Raw genomic sequence first — 27,753 nt, forward strand, 5'->3', positions numbered from 1 at the left:
CCCCTAGTCCCTGGACAGATGCTCCCCACCCCCCAGCGGGTCCCACAGGCAGGAGCTACCCTTGCCGCCCTCACAGACCTCACCTCTTCCTACATGTTTCCAAGGCCGTGCCCCGCCCCCTACCCCGCCAGGCCCCGCCCCTCCCCGCCACGCCACGCCCCCTCCCCGCCACGCCACGCCCCCTCCCCGCCACGCCACGCCCCCACCCCGCCACGCCCCGCCTCTCCGACCCTGGACAGTCCCCTGGGCCCACCCCGCCCCCCGGTCCTGTCCCCGCCTGCCTCTGCGGGGCCTCCCATCCTCCCGGGCGGACTCCACTCCCGCCCCCTCCCCGTGGGTGCCCCCGCCGGCCCCGCCCTCCCAGGCTGCCCCCGGCGCCCCGGGCCTCCTCCCGGCAGTCCCTGAGTCCCGCAGGCCCCGCGTCCCCGCTGCACCCCCGTCCACTCCCGTGGTCCCTGGTCCGGCATGGCGCGCGCGGTGGGGTCCGAGCGGAGGCTGCTGGCCGTCTACACCGGCGGCACCATTGGCATGCGGAGTGAGCTCGGCGGTGAGTCTGAGACCCGGCGCCCTGGGCGGGGGGAGGCCTCTGGACCTGGCCGAGACCGGGAGCCTCTGACCCTCCTGCACCCACGGGGGTTGTGGGGGAGTCAGATCCGCGCCTGGTTGGGGGTTGCGGGTTGGGGTCGCTCTCCTTCGGTTCCGGCCACCGCCGGCCCCGCGTGCGGAGCCCCCACCTGGACAGAGGAGGTCGGTGGGTCCTTGTGGTCGTCGTGCTCTTGGGAGCGCCCTGCGACCCTGGGGCCAGGCGCCCTGTGCTGCCGCTGCGCCCCTGAGGGCCAGCGCCCTGGAGCCCTGGAGCCCTGGAATATGGGGCAGGAGGGCCCCAGGGCTTTGGTCTGCCCCTGCTGCCCTGGACACACAAGCCGGGAAGGCTTAGGAGGCTGCGAGGACCCCTCACCTGCGACACCCGGGAGGATGTCCCCATCCCCTGAGTTCCCTGGGGTCCTGGTCAGGAAGCAGTGCCTGGCACGATACTGGGGCCACCTGGCATCTGCGGGGACACATGCGTTCACACTGGAGGTGGCCTCAGAGCCCTGCTTCCTCTGCCCCTGTGTGGACCTAGTTGACTAGAGACCAGCGATTACACCCGGACTGTTCTGCCTGGGTAGGGTCAAGGCCTGGGACAGGCACCGAGCTCTGTGGTACTCCAGCACAGTGCTGCCAGCCTGGGCTGGGCAGAGGAAGGATGGTAGCTTGGGGGGCCTGAGGCCACCAGGATGGGGAGAGGACAGTTGCACTGGAGCCTCCAGAATGCCTGGGCACTCCCCAGGAGGGCAGGACCTTCCTGGGGCCCCCACGTGGGCTCTGCTGTGATGTGGGGTGCTCCCTCCCTCGGGGCCAGAACAGCCCCCTCGCCCGTCTTGAACCTCATTGCGACCCTCCATGGGCCGCTGCCTGCCTTTCCCTTGGGAGCCCTTTCTACTCTTCCTCCTCCTCCCACTCCTTGCTGCCCTGGCCCCTCCCCACACTACTGCTTGTGTCCACTGCAGCTCTCCCTCCTGAGATGGCTGGGACCCTCTCCGGCTCTGCCAGAGCCCCAGGGCCTCCCCTGGCATGACCAGAACATTCTCTTGTCCCTTGCCCATCTGCCAACCACTTCCCTGTCCCTCCATTCCCCACCCCCTCTCACGGCCTGTTCCCCAGCAGCTGTCCCTCCTGGCCACCCCTTTCCGCTGCAGTGGCCGCTCAGAAGCCACCAGCACTCTGTCGGTACTCTCAGATTCCACCCGCCGCACCGTGACTGGTGCAGACCCTCTGGAGGCCCACTCCGTGCCCAGCCCAGGAGACAAAGCCTAGTGGGGCTCCTCCACGAGGGACTCAGGCCCCAGGAACATGGCTGTCCAGGCTGCTGGGAGCCTCCTCTGCGCTTCTCCCTCTGCCTGTGAATGGAACAAAGTCATTCACAGTTTGGCAAACGCCCCTGTGTGACACTCCACTGACAAAGAGTGACACAGTTCCTGTGCTTGACCCTCACAAGCCAGAGAGAGAGGCTGCCATTGAAGGGATGGCACGCATTAAGGAGCTAGTCCCAGGGACAGGATCTGCCAGGGCCCTGCAGGGGCTGTGGGCTGATAACAGGGCCTGGGCCTGGTGTGTGGGTGGCTGGAGTTTTGAGGCAGCCCAGGGAGGGCTTCTCTGAGGACACAAAGCCTGCAGGACAAAGGTGGGAGAGGACCAGGCCAGGAACAGCCCTGCAAGGTGCAAGAAAGAGTAGGGGGGAGCCCAGCAGGGCTGGAGCCTGCCAGAGCTGCCCCTGAGCGGGGACAGGACCTGGGAACTCTGTCTGGGGCCTGGTCCGACGCCCCTGACACTACCCCTTCAGGCTTGGTGTGTGGCCAACTGCAATTTCATTGAGCTCAACACATACTTCTTGACTGGTCCAAGCTGCAGGGACAGGTGGACTCTGACTGCAACCCCGCCACACACCCGTCTCGCTTGGCCCCCGCGTGCTCACCGCAGCAGCCTGTGGGCGCACTCACCTGCGTGAACCACATTTCTGAAAGAGGCTGTGAGGTCCTGCGTCTGGGTGGGGAACAAGAGACTTTGATGCTGGAAACTGGGTGTGGGGCGTCAGTCTTCAGACCTGAAGCAGCCTTCTGAGATCCCTCGGTGCTCTGTGCACTGGGGTCCTGGCTTGTGCTCAGCAGCCCGTCCTCGTGTGGCTGTGAGGTCACCCCTAGCTGTTGCTAGCTGACCCAAGTGGGGCATCCACTTCTAGGAACCTGCAGGAATGGGCTCCCCACGACTCCTCGTGAGGTTGGAGCAGCCAGCCTGTCCCAGCCGGCGAGGGCGCGTGTCTTCAGAGCCCTCGTGAAGGTGAGGGTCTCTCTCACCACAGGATGAGGCGGCATCTCCTGGCTCCACGCTGAGGGCTTCCAGGACACTGCTGTCAGCCCCAGGCCCTCCTGTGCCCCCGTCGCCGGCATCCTCACTGCCCACCCTTCTCCACTTCAGGAAGGCTTCTAGGGAGCCCACGGTTCAGCCCCAGAAGACGAAGGAGGAAGAGACAGGAGATCTGGTCCCCACTGTCTTCCTGGATGAGGGGACCACGCACGCCCATGGAGCAGCTGGGGAGCCCGAGGGCCGGGGCTGTGGGAGACCAGGGGCCCTCATGCCAGCTCTGCTGTGTGACGGCAGTCAGGCGTCCTTTGGGGACATGCAGAGCCTCATGGCGTGGGAAGTGACAAGGCTTCCAGGAGCGAGGGCAGCACTCACAGGCCAGGGAGGGAACCAGGCCCGGAGTCCAGGCGAGCCACCCTCCAAACCCCCACGACTGCCCTGAGTCCCAGCCCCGCCAGGCGGCAATGATTTACTCCCTCCACACTGCTGACGTGGGCTCTGGCCTTCCCTGGGGAGGTGAGAGGGGAGTGGTGGCCGTGCCACAGTGAAGCTGTTTGGATTGTCGCTGTTGGAACAGCTTCTGTGTCTGCTGGTAAACAGCGACCTGTGGGTGGAACGCTGCACACCTGGAGCCCTGCCAGAGTTCAGGGAGGGCAGAGGCGATGCCTGCGGGGACGCCCCTCGACCCATCCCTTCTCTGAGTTCACTGAAGCTATCACAGGTCAAGGGGCAGAGTAAATCCCAAAACGGCTGATAAGCCCAAGCTGGCATCAGTGGCCACGTTCCATACGGCCGAGAAACTTGCAGACTTCCTGTGTCAAACTGGGAGCCCCACCTACTTGCCAGCTTGTCCCAGAGTCCCTCCTGAGCCCGGCTCCGTGCAGGCACAGCAGGGAGGGCGGAGCTTTGGGGCCAGGCAGCGGAGAGGAGCTCCCTGCCCATTGGCCACATGGGTCCCAGCAGCCGAGACTGTGGGTGGAGTGATGCCCGTGGCTTCTTGGTCACTGCAGCGGGGTCTGTGCCCGTGGCCTGGACCTCCTTCCTGAATGGGTGCTACACGTTCACGAGTTTCTGAGCCGAAGCTTGACTTCGTGGTGACAGTGGGGCCCTCCCTTCCAGGTGTGCTTCCAGGTCTCAGCAGGGGCTGAGGAGTTTCCAGGTCACCAGCGAACTCAGGCACCTGCCTGGACAGGCCAAGGAAGAGGTTCCAGGCAGGGCCGGAGCGTTCAGGTTCTGCAGGCCTTGAAGCTTTTGGAGGGCCCTCATTGAGAAAAGTAATACGAGTTACAAAATCAGAGTTAGGTGTGAAAGTCGGTGTTTCTTTAAAATAAAAGAAATTGCTCCGGCTGACCAGGCGCGGTGACTCACACCTGTAATCCCAGCACTTTGGGAGGTGGAAGCAGGTGGATCACTTGAGGTCAGGAGTTCAAGACCAGCCATGGACAACATGGTGAAACCCCTACTAAAAATAGTAAAAAAAAAAAAAAAAAAAAAAAAATTAGCCATAATGTGGTGGTGGGTGCCTGTGGTCCCAGCTACTGGGGAGGCTGAGGCATGAGAATTGCTTGAACCCAGGAGATGGAGGTTGCAGTGAGCCTGGATCTTGCCACTGCACTCCAGCCTGGGTGACAGAGTGAGACCCTGTCTCAAACAAACAAAAAAACCTGATCCCACTGCATACCTGTTAGAATGGCTGCTGACGTACCACACATTGACTGCGGGGTGAGGTACTGGAGCCCCAGAATTAGAAAGTGGTTCACTTGCAGGTTGGTAAGAAAACTTTACTGGCGACAGTATAGGCTTGAAAAAGGAACATTTGGCCAGACATGGTGGCTCAGGCCTGTACTTCCAACACTTTTGGGAGGCCAAGGCAGGTGGATCACCTGAGGTCAGGAGTTTGAGACCAGCCTGGCTAACATGGCGAAACACCGTCTCTACTAAAAATAACAAATTAGCCAGGCGTGGTGGTGCATGCCTGTAATCCCAGCTACTCACGCCCCCGGGTACTTGGGAGGCTAAGGCAGGAGAATCGCGTGAGCCTTGAGGGTGGAGGTTGCAGTGAGTGGAGATGGCGTCACTGTATGCCAGCCTGGGCAACAGAGCGAGACTCTGTCTCAAAAAAAAAAAAAAAAAAAAGGAAAAAGAAAAAAGAAAGAAATTGACCAGGCTGGTTTTGAACTCCTGGGCTCAAGTGATCTTCCTGCATCAGCCTCCCAAAATTCTGGGCTTACATAAAGCCCATAAAGCCCAGCCTCCCAAAATTCTGAGCCATACAAACCACTGCAAAGCACATATTCAGTGTTTTGCTCGAGAGAAGAGGACACCAAGAGAATTTAGTCTTGTCTTTGGCTGATTTCGCCTGTGGTGCCCACACATCCCCCTGGCAGGGACAGCAGGGCCCATATCCACGCCTACCACTCTGCAGCATTCCTGGAAGTTTCTGGAAGCTGTTCCCCCACATGAGTCAGCAGCAGCTGGAGGTGACCTTGCGCAACGTATGTCCCACAAAGCCAAACCAGATGTGTCCCTCCACCTTCCCCATAAGACACCCCAGCTTCACCTGCCACAAGGAGTGGAGAGTGACTTTTCATTTCCTGTGGCCGCTGTGCCGGGCGGCTGAACACCACAGAAGTTCATTCTCGGGTCTGGAGGCTGAGGCCTGAGAGGGGTTTCCCCAGGCTGAGCCAGGGTGCTGCAGGGCACCGCTCCCTCCTGAGGCTCTGTGGGAGGAACTGCCCCTGCCACCTCCGCTGTGTGGTGGATGCCACAATCCTTGGCTTGTGGCCGCATCACTCCAGTCATCCAGCCCAGCATCTCCAAGGGCCGCTCTGCCCTGTTGTCATATGGCCTTCTCTTCTGTGCCTCCCACCTCCCCATGCCCTGTGGCCTCCCACCTGTAAGGAGACACGAGAGGGCTTTTAGGGCCCACCTCCCACCCCACGACCCCTAACATCACATCCACAAAGACACTTCCATGACCCCCACGACCCCTAATATCACATCCACAAAGACACTTCCCTGACCTCCACGACCCCTAATATCACATCCACAAAGACACTTCCATATGAAGTGACACCCACAGGTACCAGGGATTGGGATGTGGACATCTTTTTTATTTTTATGTATTTATTTAATTTTTTGAGACACAGTCTCATTCTGTCACCCAGGCGGGAGTGCAGTGGTGCCATCTTGGCTCACTGCAACCCCCACCTGCCAGATTCAAGTGATTCTCCCGCCTCAAGCTCCCAAATAGCTGGGATTACAGGTGTGCGCCACCAGGCCCAGTTAATTTTTGTATTTTTCGTAAAGATGGGATTTCACCATGTTGGCCAGGCTGGTCTTGAATTCTTGACCTCAAGCAATCCGCCACCTCAGCCACCCAAAGTGCTGGGATTCCAGGCCTGAGCCACTGCGCCGGGCCCTGCGATGTGGACATCTTCTAGGATGCTTTTTCAACCCACCGCACATGAGACAGGGACACTTGGACACCAGTGTGGGGTGGACCCTGGCCCTCTGGATGCCCAGGGTCTGAGGTTGGGTCCTTGGGGTTCACAGGGCTGGTGAGTCCAGACCTTTGTTCTGGCAGCCCGTGTCCTGTCTGCACTCTGGGCGCCTCAGAGGGTAGACGGGTAGACAAACACGCATGGGCTCTGCCTCCCCCGTCTGCTGGCTGACCCCTACTGGCGGGGTGATTTTGTCAGCGGCTGCACCTCCGCCGACCTGTATCATCCAGTCCTCCGGCAAACGTCGCCGGGGCTCCACCGGCCTTTGTGTAAGGCCAGAGAAGATCATGGGTGCCATAAACCTTCATGGGGCCAAGGGGCTGGTGTCCTGGGGCCGGTGACTTAACAGGCAGAGATGTGGAGACCGGGTTGAGCCCAGCGGTGGAGGGCGACGGCAGGCAGGGGTGCGGCTGGAGGGATATCAGAGGGGGCTGCTTTAAATCGCCGAGTTTGGGATTAGTTTGTGAACCAGTGATTGGAGATGGGTGCGGCTGCAGAGGGTGACAGGGGAAAGCAGGTGACCATGGCGGGGGTCTGCAGGATAGGATAGGACACTGCTGCTGGGGGAGGGAAGGGAGGGCCAGGAGGGAGCTTCGGGGCTGGCTGGAGGCCCTGGACGGGTGGCTGAGGGGTCAGGGCTTTACACTGAGCGGCTGGCCCCAGGGAATGAGTGGTGTGGCCAGGTCTCCGTTTATGGGATGAAACTGAGATGCAGAGGCTGCAGGAAGGTGGCAGAGCTGCTAGGGGTGGGGCCAACCTCGCACACACACTTGCTGTGTGCGAGGCCCTCTGGGTCGGGGAGCTGGGGAAGGGGACCTGGGCTGGACCCTGAGGGAGTCACACAGTCCATGCCCTTTCGGAGCTCGAGGGTCAGTGAGGGAGAATGTGGGAACAGCAGTATAGCCTGGGCATCTGGGAGGGCTTCCTGGAGGTGGTGCTCCAATCTGGGTCTTGAGGCACCTACTGGGTGAGAAGTGGAGATGAGGCAGGACTTCCAGGCAGAGCCTGCAGCACATCCACAGTGAGGCAAAGGCTGAGCCCCGTGGACCTTGGTGAGGAGTGTGGACTGAGCATTTGGAGAAGGGGTGGGAGCAGGGGCAGGGCCTGAGTAGAGCAGCTGGAGACCTGGGCAGAGCTCCTGGGGCTGTCCAGGTGTGAAATGAGGAATCACCATGGGCTCCAAGGCAGGAAGCCATGGCTTCCAAACGCGGGTCAGCGGCCTGCCCTCTGAGGCGTCCCAGGGGCAGCCATAGCCCTTCCTCCAAGCCTCTGACTGTCATAAGACAGGAACCCCATCCCACCAGCTCTGGTCCTGCCCCTCAGTGAGGGAGGAGGAGGCCATGGCTGCCAGTCCCTGACCCCACCATCCACCTGGACTCTGCCCGCAGTGCTCGTGCCTGGGACGGGCCTGGCTGCCATCCTGAGGACACTGCCCATGTTCCATGACGAAGAGCATGCCCGAGCCTGCGGCCTCTCTGAGGACATCCTGGTGCTGCCGTGAGTGTGGGCTCCTCCCGGTCCCGGGCAGGGCATGGCTGCTGGGGGGCACCGAACCCGAGGCTGGGCACTGCTGGCCAGGCCCACGTGAGCCATTTGCTCACCCCTGTCTCTAACATCCCCTCAGCTCACAGGGCTTTAGGATTGACCAGCAGCCGCCTTCCACCAGAGCCTGAGCCTCTGAGGGTGCCCCTGTGCCTGGTCCCACCTTCCCTCCCTGCCCTTCTCCCACACCCCCAGCCAGGCTGGTTTGGCAAGTGTGATGAGGCTTCCCATCTAGGCACCCTGTATATCAGGAGCCGGCTGGCCCAGGCGGCCTTGTCCCCAGCATGGAGATCCTTCCATTTCTCTGCTCTGGGCCCAGCTCCTTGATGTCCCCCACAGCTGGGGGTGAGCTGGGAGTTGCCCTCGTGGTGGCTGACCGCCACAGCCGTCGCAGGCGAGCCTCCTGCCAGCAGCCTCTCCTGCCGGAGCATGGGCTGGTCCCAGCCCCCCTCTCCGAGCTGCTGTGGGAAGAAGACTGCTGGGAGTGGCCCATCCTGACCCACATCCTCGCCCCTGTGGGGAGCTCCAGGTGGAAGGGGTCCGGGCCCTGTGCCTGGGATGCTGAGAGTTTGCTGTGTGCAGAGCCCTTGGCGTAGGGGCCCCACCTCCGCCAGAGGGGAGCAGAGCAGGTCAGGACATTTGGAGGTGCAGAGCAGGAGCCTGCAGTTCCGCCTCCTGCTGTTCCCGTCCCGCAGCCCGGCCACCCCCAACCAGAGGATCCTCTACACCGTGCTGGAGTGCCAGCCCCTCTTCGACTCCAGTGACATGACCATCGCTGAGTGGGTTCGCGTTGCCCAGACCATCGAGGTAGTAGGGCTGGGGAGTGCTGGGTGGGGCTGTGGAGAGTGGGCAGGGCTGTTGGGTGTGAGTGGCGCTAGGGAGCATGGGTGGGAATGGGGAGTGTGAGCGGGGCTTGGAGTGTGGGCGGGACTGTGGAGTGTGGGCGGGGCTGTGGAGTGTGGGCAGGGCTGTGGAGAGTGGGCGGGGCTGTGGAGTGTTGGGGGCTGTGGGTGTGGGCGGGGCTGTGTTGTGTGGGCAGGGCTGTGTTTCATGGGTGGAGCTGTGTTGTGGGTGGGGCTGTAGAGTGGGAGTGGGGCTATTTGTGTGGGTGGGGCTATGCGTGTGGGCAGGGCTCTGGGTATGGGCGGGGCTGGTGGATGGGCAGTGGCCTACAGAAACACTCTGGGACAGGTGAGGAGCTGCAGGGTCTGGGGTGGAGTCCGCCTGCCCAGCCTGGGGCCTGGGAGCATCTGGGAATGGCAGCTTCAGGAAATCCGGGCAGGGTCCACATGTCAGAGCTGGGGGCAAGACTCTGAGGCCCCCTCCCTCATGCAAGCTAGGGGTGGACGTAGAGGGCCAAGTCGACTTCCCAGGCGAGGACACAGCGGGAACAGCTATCTTAGCCTGTCTCAGTTAGTATCTGGGGCATGGTGTGTGATGCTACCTCGAGGGCCGACACGCTCCTTGTGCCTGGCTGGTGACCGGCTCACTGCCCTCTGTCCGTCCCCTCCCCAGTTGGGGTCTTAGTGGATTTAGGACCACAGCACTTCTTGCAGATTCTTGTGGTTTACAGCGACCTGTGTGCTCACCCTGCAGGCAGAACCACCCCCCACCTCATCAGCTTTTCTTCTCCATTCTCCCCCACCACAGCACGCTCCCATGTTACCTGAGCTGCCTCCCCTGGCAGGGGCCTCCTGCCCTCTCCAGTCCCAATTCTCACCTGCTTCGTTTACAAACCCCCTGCTCCCCTGAGTGGGAACACCTAGGCTTCCCCTTCCCAGCAGCGGGGTGGGGGGCAGCACCACCCAGGACAGGCTCCTCCATCTGTGGCCGGCAGCCCTCACCGGACGAGGCCTGACTGCTGTTTGAGGCCCACGAAGGTGCCCTGTGGTCAGGGACCAGCCCTGGACAGCCTCACAAAGGCCTTCTCAGCTCAGGGGCCCAGCCTGCCGTCTTGCCGCGAGTGGCCAGCAGAGGGCGCCCTTCCCCTCCTTGGCCTCCGCTCCTCTGCAGTTCCCCGGGCCTACAGGGCTTGGTGTTTCAATAGCCCACCAGGCAGGCCCAGGCTTAGTATGGGACCCTGGGCTCTTGGAACGGTGCCCTGGCAGCCACAGCCTGGACCTGCCACCCTCCAGGGGGTGGTGGCCAGGAGACGTCCCTGCATGACCAGCTTCACTGCTGCCCTTCAGTGTCCTGCCCCCCAGCCCAGGTCCAGATTCAGGCAACCTCCATGGTCACCTGCTGGCTCCCGGCCATGGCTGTGCCTTGACCCTGCAGGCATCCTTATGCCCACCATTGTGTTCTTGCCTGATCCGCCGTCTGGGCTTCGAGGCTCATGCACTACCACAGCCCCCTGCTGCCATATGAGGCGCTCTCCCACCCTCCAGGAATGTGCAGAGGCCCCTCGGAGGGACTCATTCTCGAGTGCTCTGAGGGGAGCCTCAGCGCGCGGTGGGTGCACCTGAGTGGCATGGAAGCCTCGGGGCAGGGAGAGCGTGGGGGTCCCAGGACTCCACGCCAGGTGCTTACCTTCCAGAGAGGGACTTCCAGGCCAGGGCCCCATGGGCGCCTCCCCCGAGTTCTCCCCTCTGCATCTGGACCCTTTCCCCCTGCTGCACCCTCCCCCACGCCTGCTCCCCGAGGGGCTGGCCTGCCTGAGTGTGCGCCCCTCCTGCAGAGGCACTACAAGCAGTACCACGGCTTTGTGGTCATCCACGGCACTGACACCATGGCCTTTGCTGCCTCGATGCTGTCCTTCATGCTGGAGAACCTGCAGAAGACCGTCATCCTCACTGGGGCCCAGGTAACCTCAGGGGCCCGGGGCTCCTAGGAATCGGGGCTTCCTGAGGCCACGAGTCAAGTCTGTGCTGCCGGCGGCCGCTGCGGGATCCTGGGCTTCCTGCTCAGCCCGGCAGCTCCTGAGCTGGCTGCTGCAGGGCCCGTGCTGGGCCTCACGAGTGCTCAGGTCCTGCCAGGGTGCCAGCCCACTTGCCCCATGGAGGAGGTCATCTCCTGCTGGTGGCCCCGGGAGCTGTGAGGCCCTGGAGCCCCCAGAGCCATGCCCACCTCGGCCCTGGGGGTGCCAGGCATCCCTTCCTCTCCTCCCGATGCTTGCTCGCGGCCGCTGCCCACCTCTCCGTCTGGCGCAGCAGGATGGCTACACACAGAGCAGTGCCGGGAGGCCCCCACCGCGTCCCTGCCTTTGTCCCTCTCTCTGCTCCACCCACTGTGGTTCCAGGCAATGCCATCCTGGGGGCCCTGGCACACGATTTCCCCGCTTCTCTCAACCTAACCCAGCACAAATCCCATAAGCCAAGGCCAGTGGATTGTTCTGGAAAACTGGATTTGAGGGGAGGTGGCGGGGAGGTCGGCTAGAGGCTGACTAGGGGTTCCTGTTGCCTGCGGGTGGCAGTGGGCACCTGAGCCCCTTGGGATCCTTTCCCATGGCTGAGGCTAAGGTCTTGTGTGGGAACCCGGTACCTATGTCCCTTTGAGCTTGGTGGCAGCTCCAGGAAACTCCATGGAGGCTGTCTTAGGAGGTCTGCGGGGAGCAGTCCAGGGAGGCGGCTCAGCCATCCCGCTCTGCTTGCCTGGAGCCATCTCCCTTGTCCCTCCGGGGTCTCCCCGGGGCCTACTGCACACCTGTTAGCGGGGAGCAGCACCTCCCGCCCCAGAGCTCGAGAAGGAGGGACAGGACTCCGGCTGGTTTTCCTCTTCCCAGACACTCCCGAGCCCTGGGGCAGCAGAACGTCCCATGGGCCTCTCCAGGGGAATCAAGGGCACAGTTACGAGCGCTGCGGGCCCCAGGAATGTTCACATGCATGTTCTCCTCTCCCTGATGTTGGCCTTTGTCGGGGCATCCTTATCCCTGTTATACCCATGGGGAAACAGGCTTATAGGCCAAGGACTCACCCACAGCCACGCACCACATAAGGGCTGAGCCAGGGAGGACCCAGGACCCAGGACCTAGGACTGCCACCCCCTGCCAGGGCTCTCTCCCTCCAGAGGCCCTGCACTGACCACTGCCCGGCCGCCTCCTCCTGAAGACCCTGGCCTCTGCACGGCCACCTGCGCCCTCCTGGGACACGCTACTCAGTCAACCATAGGGCACGGTCGCCCATGCTAGACACAGGCAGCTGCGGGAGGAGCTGTACTGTGCCTGGCATCGCGAGGCAGTTCCTTTCTGTCACAGCCCACCCACCCCTCACCCCCACCACCCTCCTTCCAGCCCACAGTTCTGCTGGGGTAGCAAGGGAGCTGGGCAGGGCAGCTGGGCTGGGAGGCCTGGGATGTGTTCTCCAGTATGGGGACCGGCTGGCCTCTGCTGCCAGCACTCGGCTCTTGGACCTGTAAAGGGAGCTGGTGGGTGGGTTGAGGTCCTGGGTGCAGTCTGGCATCGTCTGCAGCGGCAGCTGTTGTTGGCGGCCTTGGAGATGGGCTTACTGCCCAGCTCCTCTGAGCACCCCATTCCCCCAAGACACCCATCTCCAGGCTGCCTGCTGCAGTCCAAGCCTGCCGGTCCTCTCTCCCACACCCCACCTGGGGCTCCTGGGCTGGGCCTGGAGGTTTCCCTGGAGTGATGAGCTGGGCATCCCAGGCTTCTGGACGTCCCAGGCCTCAGCTCCTCCGTGGCCTCTCCCCCAGGTGTCCATCCATGCCCTGTGGAGCGACGGCCGTGAGAACCTGCTGGGGGCGCTGCTCATGGCTGGCCAGTATGTGATCCCAGAGGTACCTGCCTGGCACGCATGGAGGCGGGGCAGGTGGGGCGGGGGCGGGAGCCCGAGAGCAGCCGGGAAACAAAGTCCCCCCAGGCCCCTCCCCAGACGCCACTGCCAATGGCTGGGTGCGCTGTCTTCTAGATCTTACGTTGTGGATATTTACATTAGAGATATGTATGTAAGTTTTACATTAGAGATATGTATGAAAGCTTCTATAAGACCTCCTACGATGGATATTTACATTAGAGATATGTATATAAGCTTCTATAAAAATAGGTTGCAGCCAGCATGGCTTTGAAGGGTGTCCCTTGCCCTCCTCCATGTCTTTCCCTGTCATGTGGTATCCCAGGAAGATGTGTGCAAAGATCCTCCAGCCTTGGGGCAGGGGCTTTCCCTTAGGCTCTTGAGCAGCTTGACACCGGCTCCTGAGGGCCTCAGGGACTCCCATTCACCGTGGGCAGCGGGTCTCCAGCATCAGCTGTGCTCACTGCACCTTTGGGATGAGTTCCCAGGGCGCTCTAAGCAACAGGGATGGGGGCAGTGGGCAGGTGGGAAGGGAAGGAAGTACGGTGCCCTCCTGCCACCCAGCCACCTGCACACCCCAGGCGCTGGGGTCCCCAGGCCTCTGCAGGCTCCGGTTAGCCTGGGGGTAGGTGGCAGGGCAGGAAAGGGCCTGAGCAGGGCGGTACCTGCTCCCAGGAGGGTCTCTGCCTGTGGTGGGTGGGGCTACAGTCCCGCCTCCCCCTGGGCCTGGGCACCCCATTGACGGCAGGGAGGAAGCTGGAGGGCAGAGGGGTCAGGGACAGGGTGGCCGCTGCTCTGAGCTCTGTCGCTTCCTTCCTGCAGGTCTGCCTCTTCTTCCAGAATCAGCTGTTTCGGGGCAACCGGACGACCAAGGTGGATGCTCGGAGGTTCGCAGCCTTCTGCTCCCCGAACCTGCCGCCTCTGGCCACTGTGGGTGCTGACGTCACAGGTAAGCCCCGCAAGAGCAGGGCCAGGTGCCTGCCCAGTGCTGGTGCTGGCCAAGGGGTGGCTGCAGGGAGCTCGTGGCTGGGACTCGGCAGAATTTGAGAGCACCGTGCCTGGTTCTGAGTTGCCCTGGCTTATTTCTGGCCTGGGCTGTGGAGAAGCCAGGGCTGCGTGGACAGGCCTGCTGCGTGGCCACAGAGGGGGGGCCTCCACAGCTCCCTGTAGGCTCAGAGGCGGGAGACCTGGAAGAGAGGTTTGGGGCATCTGACCCTCGTGTGTCCTGCCCAACCCCTGGCCCCAGGCCGAGGAGGTCCTCAATGACCACCTGGCTCTGCCGCACCTCTGTGTGCCATAGCCTTGTCCCCGGGAGTTTCAGGGACTCTTTCTGTCCTCTGGTTCCGGCGGGCAGCCCAGCCATCCTTGCGGGGCTGACTCCAGCCGGTCCTGTGTCCTGAGGCTTCCTCCTGGGGGGCCCAGCCCGCCCCCTGGCCCTGGCTGTAGGAGCAGCCTTGGGGCTTGTTCTCAGAGACCGTTGCCCTGCCAGACCTCACCTGAGACGCAGGGCCACTCCAATGGCCTGCCCGGAAGTCACTCCCTGGCCTACAGTGTCTCCGTCTGGGATGTGCGGCTCCTGAGGGAGCCCCTGCCTCCTGGACTCTACCCGGCCCCTGCCCGCTCCAGGTCCATGACTGGCATGGCCAGTCCTTCTGACCCCACCCCAGCACCCCTCCCTGAGGCGGCAGGAGCGTCCCCTCCCTCCTGCGGGACGCATCCTGCCTACCCTGGCCCCCTGCTGTCTCGTGGCAGCCCCAAACCTGCCCTGTGTCTCATCCTGACTGACTGAGGTGAGGTCCAGCCCGGGGGAGGCTCCAGGGCTTGGCAGCACTGGCCTTCCTTTGGGTGCATTTGACGCCTCGCCTGGGGCTGGGTGGGGCTGCCTGCCCAGGACTGAAGCAGCTGTTCCCGTCTTTGGGGGGGTGGGCTGGAGGTGCCCCCTCTCCCACGCTGGGCTTCTATCCAGGCCTGGGTCATGGCGGGCTGATGGCTCAAGCCCACAAGGTCACTGGACGCCTGAGGAGGCACTTCCTAGGGAATCTCGCGGTGCAGCAGGGGCTCCCCGCTCCCCACTCCCCATTTTAAGGAGGAGCAGACCCTCCTGGAGAAAGGGTTGGACTGTGGGTTGCTGGGGCACCACTTCCCTCCCGGAAGATTTCCTGGACACAGGCAAGGACCCTGGGGAGCTCCAGGGCCTGGCATGAGGGGGCCCTGGGAAGGGTCTGGCGGGGCAGGGGCCTTCCTGGAGCACCCACCGGAAGCCGGGGACAGGAGGGGCTCTGGGCACGTCTGGCTGCGGGGCGTCTGCAGAAACCAGTGGAGGCAGGTGATTCCGAAAGCCCCGGCATCTTTGGCACTCAAGACAAGGCGTGCGTGTGGGAGTCCGGGCTCGGTGGCGGCCTTGCTTGTTGCCCCAGGGCCCCTCAGCAGGACAGAACAGAGGAAACTGCCTGGTTCTACAGGTGAGAAACGGAGGCAGAGAGAGCCAGGCTCCCACAGGGAGGCACCGACTCAAGCCTGTGCTGTCTACGGTCCTGGGCTCACACCCTGAGCTCCAAAGATGCTGGGGCTTTTGGAATCACCTGCCTCCACCCGTTTCTGCAGACGGCCCTGCAGCCAGACGTGCCCAGAGCCCCTCCTGTCCCCGGCTTCCGGTGGGTGCTCCAGGAAGGCCCCTGCCCTGCCAGACCCTTCCCAGGGCACCCTCATGCCAGGCCCTGGAGCTCCCCAGGGTCCTTGCCTGTGTTCCTGTTCCAGCAGGGGGACTGCTGCTCCCTCGAGCACCTTCTAGGGAGTGTGATGCCCAGAACACATCAGTGTGTCTGACACGTGTGCAGCACACCGGGTCTCGGGCCTGGGCAGGGTCCACTTGCTCACCAAGGGCCGGAGCAGCCCGAAAGGCTTCTTGGAGGAGGTAGCTTGTGAGCTGGTGCTGGTGGGGTACTGGCTTGCTTGCCCATGCTGGATGCTGGCACTCGGCTCCTCCAGCCCAGGGAGAAGGAGCAGCAAGAGGTGTGGGCGGTGCCCTGCAGGCTCGGCTCCCCCGTGGGGCCTGATTCACACCTTATCTGGGGCTCAGGAGTGGAGCTTCTGCTGGTGGGTGGACCCCGCCCCGGCAGGGCGCAGAGGACCGTGCTCCGGATTCCAGGGACTCTGCCAGCACAGGGTGCTAAGCCTGGGCAGGCCACGAGGCTCAAGACACACCGGCCTCAGGCCCAGGGCCGCGGAGCAGCTCCTGGGCGTAGCTCTAAGGCTGGTCTGGACGAGAGGCTGTCCCGGTCCCAGCCCCCCACCCCTGAGTGTTTCTCACATGCATGTGGGTGTGGGAACCTGATGCCAGGCTGCCGGGCCGGTTCTGGCACCCGGTGTTGAGAAACCTCAGGCCTTGCCCAGGGCGTGGCGGCTGGGGCCCCTGGGGAGGGGCATGGGTTGGCAATGTGCACTCTCACCCTCTCTGAACCAGCTGGGGGTAGCAATGCCAGCCTGGGCCGGGACGCCAGCTACCAGCACCCTGTCGAGGGCTTGTCCTGGGCTTTTTACCTACTGTTTGGGAAGTGAGGGGCTGAGCTGGTCTGGGAGTCATGGGCAGGCTTGGTGCTCCTGTCCACAGTCGGCTCGGCACCAAGGAGTGGGGGTGCATGGGAGGCTGGAGGAGGCCCTGCTGGCCCTGTCCTTTCCGTGTGTCTGAGGAGACCACACTGTCACCCCCAGGCAAATCCTGCACCCTTACCCTTCTGTGCTGAACCGAGGCCCTGGCCCACTCTGCTGGGGCCCTTAGAGCAGAGGAGGGTGGAGCAGGGGACATGGCTGTGGGGTCAGGCCAGGCCTGTCACGCACCAGCCGTGGGTCCTTTCGCTGGGTCATTCCAACGCAGAGCCCCAGAGCCCTTCCCTGTGCACTGGGAGAAGCCACCTCCCTCCCAGACATGTCCCAGCCACCCCAGCTGTGCCACATCCAGCCTTGAGGCTGCAGACTACACCGTTCGGCTCCTGTGCTAAGCTCTGGTATCTGTAAAACAGGGCCATAGTCCCTCCTGGGGGGTGAGGGGCTGAGCCAGCAGGCCTCACCTGGCGCTCCTCTCTGCCGCTGGGTGTGGGCTCATCATTCCCCTGGCCTCCAGCAGGCCTGGACAGGAAGGACTGGGGTCCCAGGGGTGGCCTCCACAGACCCTCAGGAGGCGACGGTCAGTGCAGGGTGGGTGTGGGCCCTCTTTGTCTCTGTGTAATAACGCCTTCTGCAGCCATAACTCTCTGCTGGTGGCAGCGGTGCCCCCTCCTTCCCTGTGCTGATGCCTTATCTGCTTGTCCAGCTGAGACACACACTGTCAGTTAAAGGGCATCTCACGCTGCCATCGTGTGGGCCTGACTGATGCTGTGGGCACTGGTGGGGGTGGAAGACTCACTGCCGGGCCCCTGCTCCCCCCTTTCTCATCCCCAGCACCCCACATCTCCCCTCTTCAGCTCCACCATGCCAGGGAAGTCCTTTTTATCGCATGCAAGCTGCTCTGGTGGAAGTGGCCAGAGACACATGGGTGGCATTTCCCTGAGGGCAGGAGGAAGAGCCATGTGTAGGGGTCCTCAAGTGCTGTCCCAGCACTGTGCCGGGCTCTCCAGGTGCCCAGGCCTTTCCCTGCCTCTGGGCCTCGGTTTCCCTGGGCTGGGCTCTCCGGCCTCCAGGGTGTTTACTGCCCTGGGCAGGCTCTGACACCGCACAGTGCGGTGGGAGTCCCCAGTATCCAGCCCTGCTCTGCTGGAGGCTGCCATGAGTGTGGAGAGGGGCCGAGGGAATGGACCCCATCCTCGGCGCTGGCCTCCGAGGGTTTGGGGGCCGGGCTTGCGGCGTCAGCCTCCCACCCCCACCCACAGTGGAGTGAGAAGGTCGGAAGAACCCTGGGGGCTCGAGTGCTGCCAGAGAGGCGGCCTTCAGCTCGAGGACAGGCATGCCCTCTGGGGAGCCCGTCTGCATGGATGGGTTCAAGGGGCACTGACCCCAAATATCCATCCCTCTCCACTTCACCTGGAGCCTGCACCTCCACCATCACCCACCCTGGGTGTGGGGAGGGGGTGATGGGTGCACATTAGGATTTTGGGGTGAACTGGATGGAGGCCTTCTCTCCCCAGAGGTGAGGGATCCGAAAGTCATTTGTTCACTCATTCAACCACTGAGCCGGTGGGCAGTGGGCACAGTGGGTGCCCAGCAAGGGGCAGAGGAGGCTGGCTGGTTCGACAGTGCTGCCCCACGCCTGTGACCCAGCGCAGCGACTGCTGGTGGCTTCCCAGCTGGGCACACCTGCCCTCCTCGTCTCTGCGCCCGCCTGACGCCCCCATGCAGCCTGCAAGGCACAGCCGGGCCTCCATCTCTGCGGGACCCTCCTGCCCCCTTGCCTGGCCAGCGGAGATTTCCTGGGCTGTCACCCTTGAGACTGTGTTGCCCATCGGTCTCTCGCTGGCTGAGTGCCTCCTCCCGCAGCCCCGTGCATGCTGCGGAGCCTGGCACAGGCCGGATTGTGCCACAGCCTGGGAGGATTTGCCTGTGGGAGAGGAGGCAGGGCAAGGGGACTGAGGTGCGAAGGCTCAGGGTTCTGAAAACAAGGGAGGAGGCGGCCTGTGCAGAGGGCCAGGCGCTGGGCTGGGGTCTCGGCTGGCGGGAGACCTGAAGGTGCCACACAGGCCCTTCCCTGTCGTCAGTCAACAGGGAGCTGGTGCGGAAGGTTGGCGGGAAGGCGGGCCTGGTGGTGCACAGCAGCATGGAGCAGGATGTGGGCCTGCTACGCCTCTACCCTGGGATCCCCGCCGCCCTGGTAGGGACCGCCCCGGCCATCCTGCCCCTGCAGCCCCGAGCCCCAGCCCTCTGCAGCTCCCATGGCGCCCAGGCTCCCTGGGGCCCTCACCAGCCAGTGTAGACCCCACATGGACTTGAGATGTCTGCAGTGTGGCCACACCGGCCCCAGGCCCTGTCCCCGTCCTTGGTCATGGTGCTTTCCAGCCTCTTGGGGAGTGGGCAGGGTTGGGGCGCGCCTCATGGCCAGAACGGGGTCCTCCATGCTTTCCTAGAGGCAGCGTCCTCCCCCAGATTCCAGCTGGCTCGGAGCCGCCCCTGCTGTGCTGGACAAGGGCGTTTGCGCTGGGGCCTCTGATGGCCTTCTTGGCTCCTCTCCCACCTCTCTGAAGTGTTTCCACGGTGTTCTGCCACACAAGGCCTTCGTCCCTACAGACAGGGCGACCCTTTGGGAGAATGTGGGGGGAGCAGCCCCCTGCAGGTGCCAGCAGCCATGCACACCTGCCAGGAGCCCTGCTGTCCTGGGAGCAGGGCAGGCACCAGCTGCCCCTGGCTTGGGGTCCCTCTCCTTGGGAGGACACGGGGCAAGCCTCAGTGGTGCTGAGGGCAGAGACCCTCACCATCCAGCCCTCCCTCCCACCACCGCCCCACAGGTTCGGGCCTTCTTGCAGCCTCCCCTGAAGGGCATGGTCATGGAGACCTTCGGTTCGGGGAACGGACCCACCAAGCCCGACCTGCTGCAGGAGCTGCAGATGGCGACCAAACGCGGCCTGGTCATCGTCAATTGTACCCACTGCCTCCAGGGGACTGTGACCACAGACTATGCAGCTGGCATGGTAGTGCCAGGAGATCAGGGCCTAGCGGGGAAGGGGACAGCCTGAGGGCCTGGCAGAGGTGGGCTCTGACCCACCCCTCACGGGCTGGGGGCCGTGGTGAGTCACCCTTCCTGCCCACATGCCCCTTCCTCACAGGCCATGGAGGGAGCCGGTGTCATCTCAGGCTTCGACATGACGTCGGAGGCCGCGCTGGCCAAGCTGTCGTATGTGCTGGGCCAGCCAGGGCTGAGCCTGGATGACAGGAAGGAGGTGCGGGCGCTCTGGGGCTGTGGGCGACCCTCGGTGTGCACAAGCCTGTCAGCTGGCTCCCAGGGCATGCCTGGGGCGGTGCCGGAAGAGCCTGGGGGCCGGCCCAGGGTGTGTCCTGTTTGGGAAGGGGAGGGATGTGGCTCCCCATAGTGGTGAGGGGCAGCTCTGGGCCCAGGCTCCCCACAGCCCTCACCAGACCCCCAGCCCAGGCTCCGCCTGTCCTTGCGCCTTCTCAGCCTGCATGGAGACCTGAAGTTCCCCTAACTGTCGCCAGGAAATCCTCTCCTGCTTCCCACTTTTCCTGGAGTGTAGGGTTCAGACCCAGCTGGCCCCAGACCCTTGGGCTGCCAGCCCCTGGGGCTGGGCAGAGACCTCTGGGGCCCATGGAGACCCCGAGCTGGTAAGGCCAGGGAGTGGGGCTGGCCTTGCGAGGGGACCTGGCCCACTCTGGCCCGAGGGATGAAGCACACACAGCCGAGGCTCAGGCCGAGGGCAACCTCTGCCTGTGTCTGGGTAGCCGAACCTCCAGGCTGTTCTGGGCTGCCCATCCAGCCCTTGCAGAGCCACTTCGCCTCTGTTCTCTCCCCCAGCTGCTGACCAAGGACCTTCGTGGGGAGATGACACCACCCTCGGTGGAAGAGTGCCAGCCCTCACTGCAGGGCAACACGCTGGGCTGTGGGGTCTCCTGGCTCCTCAGTCGGAGTGGCAGCCAGGTAATGGCGTGGCACACGAGCCTGAGTGGCAGCTGGGGGCTGTGCATCCTCTTGGTCACCCTGGGATGCACCAGGCAGGCACGAGCGCCTGTAGCCATCACTCCAGCCCAAACAGTTAGGCACACCCCGGTTCTGGGGCCCAGGAGGAGGGTTTGGGGTCTGCAGCAAGGAGGGTTTGCAGGGTCCCTGGGGCAGGATGCAGGAAGGGCCAGGTGGTGGGCACACAGCAGGGAGGCTGGGGGACAGGGCTCGGCAGGCCACTGCCTTCTGACTGGCAGCGCTGCCTTAGTGCAGGGCTGCCTTGGGAGCTGCCTGTCCGGAAGACAGGTGGGTGAGTGGGGGCGGTGCTTGCTCTGGGCTCTCCCAGGCTCTGAGCACCAGGGGTTCCAGGCCCCCACCTGAACCTGGAGGTGAGGACCAGCCCTTGAGCACGTCCCCTGCACAACTGGGGTGCCTAGACCTAGGAAGGAGGGCTTTTGAGGCCTGGGGTCTGCAGGGGAATGCGGCCTCCCTGGACCCCGCAACATGCCCCCTTGGCTGTTGGACCAAGCATCCAGGCCTGACATGGGGCCTGACAGGCCAGACAGCCTTGTTCCCCACTGCCTGGGGTCCTGCCCTGGTCTCAGTGCCTCAGTTTCCCCCCTATAGGGATGGACCTGTCTTGTGAGCCATGTGCTACAACTGTTACTTGCTGGGGCGGGTGATGCACAGATGGAAAGGACTGGCGTGCATGGCCCGTTATTAGGGCAGCTGCATGGGGCTTGAATGCTCTAGGGAGACAGGCCAGAGGCCTTGTCACCAGGCCATGTTGTGCCCGCTGGGTATGGTGGCACCTGTGAGGCCTCTGCCAGGACCCCGGCCTTTTGGCGTCTTGGGGAGCTCCTGGATGCCAGGTGCTGGGGGCAGGTGGCTCCTCTGGGAAGGTGCAGCCGTGGGAACAGGGCCTTCCTCCCAGGGGAGGGGTCTGGCTCCCCTTCCCACACTCCTCACGAGGGTGACACGATTCTGTCCCGACAGTGGTGGGAGCAGATGGGGGTGTCTTGGAGGGTGGGTAGCAGGCCCTGGCCACACACCTGTTGGGGACAGAGCTGGATGGTGGTCTCGTGGCCTGGCCTTGGCTCCAGGGGCAGGGGGCCTGGGTGGGGTGGGGTATTGAGGCTCCACCGCAGGCCTTCCGACGTGGCAGCTCAGGTTCCTTCTCACCCACGCCCTGGGATCTGTGGGCCCTTGTGTGGGGTCTGGCAGGGGTCACACAGCACCAGGGACTGCCAGTTCCACCAGATGCCAGAGGGAGGCATGGGTCCCAGGGTGCTGCCTTCCCCACCCAGGAGGCAGATGCCCTGCGGAATGCCCTGATGCCCAGCCTGGCCTGTGCTGCCGCCCACGCCGGCAACCTGGAGGTGCTGCAGGTGCTTGTGGAGCTGGTGAGCCTCCCCGACCCTGGGGGCCTAGCCCCAGCCACACCTGGCCCGGGGGCTCTGAACCCTCTAGGCAGGATGGCCTTTCATCCACCCACTGACCACACTAAGCCCTTGTCGGCCAGACTGGGCAGCAGGACTGTCCTGCCAGCTTGTGGGGTCTCACTGCGGCTTTGAGGGTGGGCGCGGGGGCTGTGCTGGGCCCTACCCTCAGAGGGACCCCACCCTCCCCATGGCCTACCTGGCCCCGCCCGGCCCTCCCTCAGGGGTTGCGTGTCCTTGTGTCACCTCAGGGCAGTGACCTGGGCCTGGTGGACTTTAACGGCCAAACCCCACTGCACGCGGCTGCCCGGGGAGGCCACGTAGAGGCAGTCACCATGCTGCTGCAGGGAGGTGTGGACGTGAACACCCGGGACACGGACGGCTTCAGCCCGCTGCTGCTGGCCGTGCGGGGCAGGTAGTGGGGCCTGGGGTGCACAGAGCTGCCTTGGGCAGGTGGGTGCAGAGGCTGTGGGCTCCTGTGCTCAAACAGCCTCCCGGGGCTGGGCTGGGAAAGGAGGAGGACACCTGCTTCCTAAAGGCCGCCCCCCTAGCCTGGGGCCCAGTAAGACCCCAGCCCAGAGTTCCTAGAAAACAAAAATGTTATGGACAAAGCCGGGAGGACCCGGTGCTCCCGAGTCATCTCTGTACACCTGTGGGTATGGGGGGCTGGGGTGGAGTTGGGGCAGAAGGTCCTGGCCCAGCAGCCAGACGCGGTCAATAAAAAGCAGGCTACTCGGCTGCAGATCTGGGGCTGCAACAGGCAACTCGGGTCCTGGAGGACAGGCCCAGCCCATGCATTTGGGGGTCCCCTGCCCCACCCACAAGCCCTGGCTGGTGTCTCTTCCCAAAGCCCCGAGCAGCAGCAGAGGCAGAGTGTGTGCCTCTACCCCTGCGTAGGGGGCAGGGCCAGCACTGGCGGGATCTGTGTCCTGTCTCCCCTTCCTACTCTTTATTGCCCCTGGACGCCCAGCAGCCCTGGGCCTGGGAAGGCCGAGGACCTGTCTGCTGGTGCCACTGCCCAGACGCACGTGGCTGCTCAGAGATCCCAGGGTTCCTGGCGATTCCTCCCTGCGGGTGGGAGGACTTGGCCTGCAGGACCCTGGGTTGTGTTTGGGGAGGGAGTGCTCAGGAGTCCCATGGAGAGAAGGCCGGGGTGTCTGAGCCTGGGGTCATATGACCCTGCCGTGTTCAACTGTGGGTCTCCCTCCCCAGCGGTGAGCCCTGGGGTGGGGTGTGGCGCCCTGTATGAAGTCAGTGACTGGGGTAGAAGGTTCTTTCCAGGCTTCTGTGAGCATTGACAGGGTACTCAAAAGAACAGGAGAGAACAGGGTGATGGACAGGATGGGGAGGAGGGGCTGTGAGGGTCCCCCAGGCAGGGCTGGGGTGATCTGGACTGGAGATTCTAGACTGGGAGTCCTTGGGCGTGGGTGGGTGGCACAGAGATGAGCTCACACAGGCCCACCCCCTCGTCCCTTCCTGACTCATAGGACCAGGCTCACAGCGACCCCCCAACTGGTCTCCCGGCCTCACTCCACCGCCAGGCTCCCCGAGGCTGCCTGCCTGGCCCTGCTGTGCCCTAGTGGGGTGCGAGGAGGCCACCGCCTCATACCTATTCCAAGGCTCCCTAAATGGGGTGACGGGGGTATTTGTGGTGCTTTGCAGGGGTGGGGGCATGGCCAGTGATTGCGGCACAATCGTTAGGTCACCCCATGCAATGGGCTGTGTGGCCTCGGGCCTTTGTGCCTCTGCTCCAAGGCCTTGCTAGAGCCCCAACCCCACCACAGACTCCACTGTCCGGGTGCCCCGTCCCCACTGCACCCCAAGGGCAGTCAGCCGGATTGATTCAGTGTCTGCTGGGCCTGGCTGAGGAGGTCACCACGGGGTGTGATCAGCGTTTGGGCGTGCAGTGGGGCCGGTCAGCTCATGTAAGGCTGTCCTCTGGAATGGGCTGTCCCCTTGGGATGGGTGGGGGAGACTGCCCTGGGAGGAGCTATTTCGCCAGCACCAACCAATGCCCTCCCCTGGGGGCTGGGTGCGGGGCTGCCGCAGAGTTGACCCCTACCCCTTGCAGACCTGAGCTGCCCTAAGAAGGTGTTCTGGACAAATGGAGGTGGTGGGACCCCGAGATGATGTCGCATGGGCCTAGGCAGAGGATGGGGGGATGGGCCCTCATCTGAGGCTAGGGCTGTGGGGTCCTGGGCAGGCAGGTCCCTGTCCCTGTGCACAGGACATGAGCCCTGCTGGCTCCTGAGTGAGGTGCAGCGGAGCTGGGCTGGCCAGGGCAGAAGGTCAGCATGCTCATTCTCACACAGGCATTCAGGTGTCATTGGGTTGCTGCGGGAAGCTGGGGCCTCCCTGTCCACCCAGGAACTGGAGGAGGCAGGGACGGAGCTGTGCAGGTGAGCGCAGCTAGAGCACCTGCTCTTCCAGGCATGTGGGGGACACAGCTTGGGGAAGGAAAGCTAGACCTGCTGGGAGGGACAAGTGAGTCAGGGTGTGGGGGCTTCAGAGGCAAGGCCCGCTGACCTCAGTGTGCACCAGCCTGACTGACGGGAAGAGGTGTCTGCCTGGGACCATGTCATGGGGCAGGGGAAGGAGTTGTTCTCAGCTGAGCGAACAGTTCAGCAAGGGTGTCCGTGTGTGCACATGTGTGCATGCGTGCATGCATGTGTGTGCATGCATGAGTGTGTGTGCGTGCATGCATGTGTGTGTGCATGCGTGTGTGTGTGTGTGGTGGGCTTGAGGAGGGGTATGGGAGTTGGTGGTTGGCTGTGAGAGGGGCTGGGATGTGGGCTGGGGGGTGGCTGGGGCTGCATTTGGGGAGGCTGGGGCAGGTGGGTCACAGGGGAGCTGAAGCCCCTGGCAGGTGACAGGTCTCATGAGCCCTGTTCTCCCCAGCATGGTTCCCGTCCTACGATAAACTGACCTAGGCCCTGCCCCCACCTGCTGGCCACATGGCACCAGTGGCCAATGTGCCTTCTGATCTCATGCTGCCCGAGTGACCACCGAGGCAGGCTCAGGCCTTCTGACATCGTGTTATTGTTGGGGAGACTGAGGTGCAGGGAGGCCTTCAGTGAGGGTGTTGGTTGTGGGTGGAGGTGGGCCAGGGCTGCAGGGATCCTACTGTGTCCACCGCAGCCAGAATCGCTGCCCCCCACCCCAAGCCTTGTGCCTGGTGACTTGGCACTGCCTCCTGTGCCCAGCCTGGGCTGCCTGAGGCCAGGATGGCTCTGAGGGACCCAGAAGGGAGAATCGGAGGCAGGAGACCAGGGCTGGGTACAGGTGGTTGCTGGAGTGGGGGTGCTATGAGTGACGGGGTCTGTGTCCCTGTAAGTCCAGAGTCCCAGGCTCGGGGAGTGGGTGATGGCGGGGGCTCAGCTCACTGGCTGGGAGGGGAGTGGGTGCAGGCGCCTGCCCAGCAGGAGGAGGACTAGCAGCTCTGGCTCCTCCTCTGGGACTGGCCCACAACCCCTGGTCTTGCTTTTGAAGGGACTTCTGGGGTGACTTGGTCCAGATTTGCACTCCATGCGGGCCTTGTTGGCTCCACTGACAGATGGGGAAACTGAGGCAGTAGTTAGGTCCTGTGGGAGCTGGGACCAGAATCCTGGTCCGGGACTCTGCTTGGAAGTGGGCCTGGCCCGCCCGAGCTGCTGGCTGGACTCGAGCCCCTCAGCCAGGCCTTCCCAGGGGCCAGTGTGTGTGTGGGGCTTGGCCTCCTGGGGCAGGTCCAGGAGGGGCCAGTGAGGCCACCTAGCAGAATCGCCCCAGAGATTACCCAGTGCCACTGCAGGGCTGCTGCTGTTTCCTGGGTAGGAGCAGAGTCCCTAAGGGCCCTCCGGAAGAGGGGGCAGCCCCTCCCTCACCAGGCCACTACCCCCAGCCCCTGCACACCAGGGGTGGGGCCTTCCCTGCCCCGGGTCCCTACCTGGCCTGCGCCTGGCCTCCCCAGGAGGGGAGTGAGTTCTTCCCAGGAGGGTGGCAGGGTGAGGAGGAGCTGGCGAGGTCCTGGCAGGTGCCTGCTCCAGGGCAGGTGGGCCCAGACCCCTGTCCCAGCCAGGACCACCCCCCATGCAGTCTGCCAGGGTCCAGGGCCAACCATTATCCTGGGGTGCCTCCTGTGTCCCCCTCTCTGAACCACTGGGCTGCCTCAAACTTTTCCTTCCACCTTTGCGGACCCCGCCCCGGGAAGAGCGGTGTTGTGAAACACGAAACCGGCATGGGCTGCTCAGCAGGTGGGCGTGCGTATGTGTGCGCAAAGGCGCATGTGCTCCTGTGTGTGCATATATGCTCGTGTGTGAGTGTGCCTGTGTGGGTGTGTGCTTGTGTGCTCCTGTGTGTGTGCACGTATGCTGGTGTGTATGCTGCTGTGCGTGCATGTGTGTTCATGTATGTTTGTGCATGTGCACCCATGACTGGAGTCATAGTCCCACCTACTGGGTGAAACCAGACTCCAGGCTGCCCGATGGCCCCCAGCAACTCCTGCCGCAGGACCAGGTCGCTGCTGGGTCAGCTGTTTGGGGCTGGCTTTGTAAGAGCGTCCAGGGCACCTGGGGGACAGGCAGGTGGGCAGATGGACAGGTGCCCAACAACTCCTCCTCTGTCCCCATCCCCAGGCTGGCATACAGGGCTGACCTCGAAGGCCTGCAGGTGTGGTGGCAGGCAGGGGCTGACCTGGGGCAGCCGGGCTATGATGGGCACAGCGCCCTGCACGTCGTGAGTGCCCCCACCCCCTGCACCCTCTCCAAAGGCTGCCACCTCCAGGAAGGACACCTGGACAATTCACCAGCTCCCTGCTCTGCCCCTCTCCCAAATCCCCAGCCCTCCCCATGCAGGACCCACACAGACTGGGTCCCCTTCCCGGGGGCGCTGAGCGGTGGGGTGACGAGAGTGAAGAAGCTGCTGGGACCCTGTGTGTGTGGGCTGGGGGAGGGGGAGGGCGTCCTGGGGATGGGGGTCCTCGGCCAGGCTGCTGGTCAGTGGCCCCAAGGCAGCCCCTCCCCACTGCTTCCCCATAGGCGGAGGCAGCCGGGAACTTGGCAGTGGTGGCCTTTCTACAGAGCCTGGAGGGTGCAGTCGGTGCCCAGGTCCCATGCCCAGTAAGTCCCTAGGCGGGGCTGACACCCCCAAATGGGCTTCTAGTGCAACGCTGGATCCCCGGGCTCCTGGATCCCAGGGCTGGATCGGGGGGCGTAACCAAGGGGGGCAGAACCAGAGGAGGCTGAGATGGATCCCAGCTAGTTTAGGGTCTTCAGAGCCCCTCCTGGGGATGTCCGGGGTGGAACACAGTTTAGAGGTGAGGGGAAGGAGAAAGGAGCGGTCAGGGAGGGCTTCCTGAAGGAACTGACCAGACTTGAGCACTGACGGCTCAGCCAGGGCGCAGCATCCCCTTACCCACCCCTGCCCCCGCGCCCTGCCCCACTGGGACCCCCTAGACCGGGTGCTACTGCTTGTCTCCCAGGTCAGTTCCCAGCTGACACCCCCATTCCCACTCCGTTGCTTGGCCCTCCCATAGTCTCAAGCTGGGTTTGCTCAGGCTCTTGGGCTGTGCCGCACAGACTGGGTGCCTGGGCTTGTCTCTCTGCCCTGCCTTCACACACTACCTGGGTCTCCACATGTTCTCAGGAGCCCTCATGTTTTCAGGAAGTGCTGCCTGGTGTCTAACCTGAAGCCGTCCTGCTGCAGTGTAAGCCATTGCTGCCTCCCGTGGCCTGCTGGAGGGGTCTCAGGCATGACCCCACTGCTGGGGCTGCTTCCCAGCCTGCTCTCATGCAAAGCCTGAAGGCCTTTGTTGGGCATAACGACAATAAAGTCTCTAGCATCGCCTCACCAGGTCTATACAGCCTGGCCCGCGTGGGCCTGTCTGGGTCCGGGACTGTGGACGTGTGTGGGGAGTCAGGCTCAGGCTCTGTGGGGGTGATGGGGGGCACTTGGCCCATCCTTCCCGGGGTAGCTGTGTGAGCCGGGCGGGGTGGGGCACCCGGAGATGACTCGGCCAGGCGGTCCTTTCCCAGCTGCCCCTCCTCCTTCCT

The 27,753-nt window shown here is 63.7% G+C and overlaps 1 protein-coding gene across 8 annotated transcripts; it reads left to right on the forward strand.

Annotated features, from left to right (window-relative positions):
• The first annotated feature begins 396 nt into the window (after nt 1–396).
• ASPG (asparaginase) lies at nt 397–27,559 on the forward strand. 8 transcript variants are annotated; one of them, XM_005562333.5, is made up of 16 exons: nt 397–547; nt 7,793–7,901; nt 8,642–8,753; nt 10,624–10,749; nt 12,591–12,674; nt 13,511–13,637; nt 18,376–18,488; nt 19,120–19,302; nt 19,438–19,551; nt 20,142–20,264; nt 21,593–21,688; nt 21,976–22,139; nt 24,037–24,123; nt 26,338–26,437; nt 26,740–26,820; nt 27,347–27,559. In XM_005562333.5, exons 1-16 carry the CDS (start codon nt 466–468, stop codon nt 27,383–27,385), a joined length of 1,740 nt encoding a protein of 579 aa, XP_005562390.2. In that variant the 5' UTR covers nt 397–465; the 3' UTR covers nt 27,386–27,559. The 8 variants fall into 8 exon arrangements, with proteins under 8 accessions (XP_005562390.2, XP_005562392.2, XP_073854474.1 ...); XM_005562335.5 differs by having other exon boundaries at nt 27,365–27,559; XM_073998373.1 differs by having other exon boundaries at nt 21,593–21,673.
• The last annotated feature ends 194 nt before the right edge of the window (nt 27,560–27,753 follow it).

The sequence above is a fragment of the Macaca fascicularis genome, chromosome 7, assembly GCF_037993035.2.
Source record: "Macaca fascicularis isolate 582-1 chromosome 7, T2T-MFA8v1.1".
Classification (NCBI taxonomy): Eukaryota; Metazoa; Chordata; class Mammalia; order Primates; family Cercopithecidae; genus Macaca; species Macaca fascicularis.

Coding starts and splice junctions, on each gene's coding strand:
- ASPG (XM_005562332.5), top strand. CDS start 466: ATGGCGCGCGCGGTGGGGTCCGAGCGGAGGCTGCTGGCCGTCTACACC. Junction 22,140..24,036: donor CTGCTGGCCGTGCGGGGCAG/GTAGTGGGGCCT, acceptor ATTCTCACACAG/GCATTCAGGTGTCATTGGGT. Junction 26,821..27,346: donor GTGCCCAGGTCCCATGCCCA/GTAAGTCCCTAG, acceptor ACATGTTCTCAG/GAGCCCTCATGTTTTCAGGA.